General features: G+C 51.2%; 1 protein-coding gene across 1 annotated transcript in view; it reads right to left on the reverse strand.

The window, feature by feature from the left end:
* Window positions 1–1,812: 1,812 nt before the first annotated feature.
* The window catches only part of LOC123172348 (uncharacterized), a 2,863-nt gene continuing 743 nt past the window's right edge, over window positions 1,813–3,932 (reverse strand). The window contains exons 2-5 of the mRNA XM_044589346.1: window positions 3,268–3,929; window positions 2,813–3,121; window positions 2,540–2,668; window positions 1,813–2,341 (exon numbers count right to left, since the gene is read on the reverse strand). Of these exons, the coding sequence (XP_044445281.1) occupies window positions 2,220–2,341; window positions 2,540–2,668; window positions 2,813–3,121; window positions 3,268–3,929 (1,222 nt within the window). The 3' untranslated portion in view covers window positions 1,813–2,219. The remainder of the gene's footprint in view (window positions 2,342–2,539; window positions 2,669–2,812; window positions 3,122–3,267; window positions 3,930–3,932) is intronic.

Here is a 3,932-nt window from a genome sequence, read left to right on the forward strand (position 1 = left end):
CCTGACTTTGTGTCTCTTCGGGATCATAGCCAGCCCCGGCGGCACCGCCAGCAGCCGCCGCACCACCCTCAAAGATGATGTTTTGCATGTAGTCGTTGTTGCCGGAGGCCAGCATTCCATCGAGCAGATTGCGTGCGCCCGACAGCTCGTCGGCTAGCATGTGCCGCGCGCATTTCCTTGCACCTCCGGATGACGAGCCACCGACCACCGGTGTGGCGTTGAGGTCGATGGACGTAGGCGCGGGCGTGGAAGGCACTACCACGCTCACCTCGGGCGAGCACTCCCCGGAGAGGCGGGAGGCCTGCGGGTAGACGTGAAAGTCGGGTATCGGCTGCGTCGCCGACGCGCGGGGCGAGTCGGGCGGCACCATCCGAGGGAACGTGGATGAGCCGGTGCTGGCCGCGGCCGCGACGACGTTGACGAGGCCGTGCTGGCTAGGGTTTAACCCTAGCGTATATAGCGCCTCCCTTATTGTCGCCGCGACGTGGGTGTTGGTGACCTCCTGTTGTGCGACGGCGGTGACGGCGTCCGCTGCGATGGCTTCGTCCCTCGCGTCGGCCGCGTGCCTCCTGCTCTTTCTCTTCGCCGACTACCTTGCCCGTTGTTTGGGTGTCAGCGTCTTCTTCGGCTTGGGCGCGGCGGCGGTCTTGCAGGGGAGGCTTGCCTTTGCTGGAGGGGGCGACCGCCAATGCCGGACTAGGCAAGAGAGGCGAGGCCGGCGGTGGCGGCGAGGTCGTCGTCCATGACGGGCTGGAGTTTTTTTTGGGGGGAAATGGAGAAAAATGGTGGAGGCTACCACCGACCAGCAGGCCAGGGGGAGGAGAAGGCGAGCGCGCGTCCGTCTCGTGTCCGTGCCGACGCAAGTCCGACTCAAAAATGAGCCGGAAATGGGTCAGCAGGAGGACGAAAACCGGACACGCGTCCGTTTGGGTCGGCGCGTTGGGTCGTCTTTTCTGTCCACGCCGACCCAAACGAAAGCCGGTGGACAGATGCAACGTCCGTCGGATTTGGTCTCGGGCGGCGAGCCAGAGCGGCATCACGTGGCATTCACGCCACGGCGACAGATGCGATGTCCGTCGGACCACCGGGTTTTCGGGCTAATCTGCGTGGGACCCCATAGTCAGTCCGACGTGGCGGGTATGCCCGGGAGCCCCCACATTCGCACCATATTTGGGTTGGATATGCGGGTGTCGGTCAGCCCGCGCGTTTGAGGCCCGTTTTAGGCGTCTGCCTGGGTCAAAATTTCGTGATCGGGCAGTGACCGGACGGCCCGCTCGGATGGGATGTATGAGGCGGGTTTGAGAGTTCCGGGTTTAGATGCTCTAAGCCGATTGAGATTTTTCCTGTATAAAAGCCGGTTATGTGTTAAACTTTTTTATATATAAATGGCAAGGCCCCAAATGTTATACAAGAGTGTATGTTACAGTCAAAAGTTTGTAGGGAGTTAATCCTGCATTAATTGTTAGCTTTTCTAATGGAGCAAATGATTTTTTTTTAATTTCCAAATCTCTCTCTCTATTGCCCATCTATAGTTTGTTAAATACTAGAACATCATCTTTCAAAAAAAGAAAGGGTTATGCGCCGTCGCAAACTATTGCTTCCTATCTTCCCGTTTTTGTCAGATGCATATCTTCAAGCTGGCCGTGGCATGTCTGCAATTTTCTCTCCATATCTAGCATTAGATCGACAAATAATTTGAAATTCAAGTCTTTGAAAAATAAAACGGAGTAAAAAAAATGTCATGCCCCAAAAGGTTGTATTCTGAACCGCAGCAAGAACACTTTGTCATGCATAACATTACCAGCTGTGCAGGTCAGCAAGAACGCCTGTAAATTCATCTGCGGACAGAACTAAACTATCGCTTCAGCCTTCATCTACCAAAGCCACACACCTTTTTTGCAATATTGATAATCAAAATGCAGTTGCTCTAACAAATCTGGATCTATTGTTGGTTTGGTTACATCTCAGCTTGGAGCCAGGATTAACTCCTACAAATTTTTCTTAAGCTCCCAGAAAACAGCAGCTGCGCGCCATTTCCAAGCTCACCAAAATACCACCTAATTAATGATGTGCTTGACGAAACAAGTCCAAAAATCACCCACAGTTTACATCCTAGACGAATTTGAGATGGCGCAACGCGAGCTCAGATCGATCCCACTACAGATGCAATAAGAGTGGTTACACATGAGAGGAACTACAGCAACAAGAGTTAGAAAGATTCAGTCAACTAGAGTTAGTTTGCAGGGTCGGTAGTTCTTCCTACGACATTTCACCTTCCCGGTCACCAGCTTTGCATCACCACCTTGTGAGGACAGAGCCTTCGGACTGCTGGAAGTCAGGCCTGCAGCAGGATCACTGTTAGCATCTTTCTGGCAAGGCCACTGTTAACTCCAAATGCTAGGAATTTGTCGCAACACTTGCATTGATATGGATTTTTTGCATGATAAAAAACACAACTGTAATGACAAGAATGGCGCTGATGTTGGAGGGTGAGGACAATTCGGCGATTCAGCATGTTGGAGAGCAAGGACAACCGTACCAAGAGGTGGTTTTTCCCTAACCAAGGACAAGATATGGTAGTTCCTCTCAATATGTTTCGCCTTCGCTCTCACCAGCTTTGCATCGCCATCTTCAGAAGTCACAGCTTTAGGACTGGTGGAAATCGGGCCTGCAGCAGGTCACTGTTAACATTTTTCTAGGAAGGCCAATGTTAACTTCAAATACCAGGAATTTGTTGCAATGTTTGCTTGATATGGAACGTTTGCATGATAAAGACACAACTGTAATGACAAAGGGATGTAGAAGAAATTACTGGGGAATGTCGCTGATGTTGGAGAGCGAAGACAATTCGTTGATCCAGCATGTGGCAGAGCGAGGACAACCGTTTCAGCTGAGTTGATAAAGGCAGCTGATTCTTCTGCTGGCCTGAGCGTGCGAGACCTCTTGTGGTCGGCTGTTGGCTCTTCCACAGGACTGGTAAAACATTCACCCATCTGTATAAGCCTAGGACTTCTCCTAGGAGTGTCGGTATGGTAGTTCTTATGACATTTTGCATTCACACTCACTGACTTTGCGTCGCCACCTTCAGAAGTCTGAGCTTTCGGAGTGGTGGAAGTCAGGCCTACAACAGGTCAACGTTAACATTTTTCAGGAAGGCCACTGCTAAACTTCTCAAATACTAGAAATTTGTTGCAGTGTTTGCTTGATATGGATTGTTTGCATGATAAACACACAACTGTAGTGACAAAGGGGTAGAGAAGAACTTACTGAGGAGTGTCGTTGATGTTGGAGAGCAAAAACAACTCGTTGATCCAACATGTGTCATAGTGAGGACAGCCGTTTCAGCTGGGTCGGTAGAGGCAGCTGATTCTTCTGCTGGCCCGAGCGTGTGAGACCTCTTGTGGTCGGCTGCTGGCTCTTCCACAGGACCGATACAACATTCACCCATCTGTATAAGCCTAGGACTTCTCCTAGGAGTGTCGGTATGGTAGTTCTTCTTACGATATTTCCTTTTCACACTCACTGACTTGGCGGTTGCTTCCAAAGCATGTCCGGACTCAGTAGTCTCTTGCCTTCCTTCAGTTGCTGCAACAGACACAGCATGCACATCTTGAGTTCCTTCACTAGCTGCAAGGAGAGGTGCTTCCTCCATAATCATGGACGATGCGGTAGCTTCCAAAGCATGTACGGGCTCAGAAGCCTCTTGCCTTCCTTCACTAGCTGCAACAAACATAGCCTGCCTATCTTGACTTCCTTCACTGGCTGCAACAAACACGGCCTGCTCATTCTGACTTCCTTCACCAGCTGCAACAAACACGGCCTGCACCCCTCGGCTTCCTTCACCAGCTAGGACAAACACATCCTGCTTATCAAGCGACGCTGCCCGGTGCTGAGTTGCAATTAGAACCTCCTGAACAGTCTCGTCATCGCTG

Source organism: Triticum aestivum, unplaced genomic scaffold, assembly GCF_018294505.1.
Source record: "Triticum aestivum cultivar Chinese Spring unplaced genomic scaffold, IWGSC CS RefSeq v2.1 scaffold20407, whole genome shotgun sequence".
Taxonomy (NCBI): domain Eukaryota; kingdom Viridiplantae; phylum Streptophyta; class Magnoliopsida; order Poales; family Poaceae; genus Triticum; species Triticum aestivum.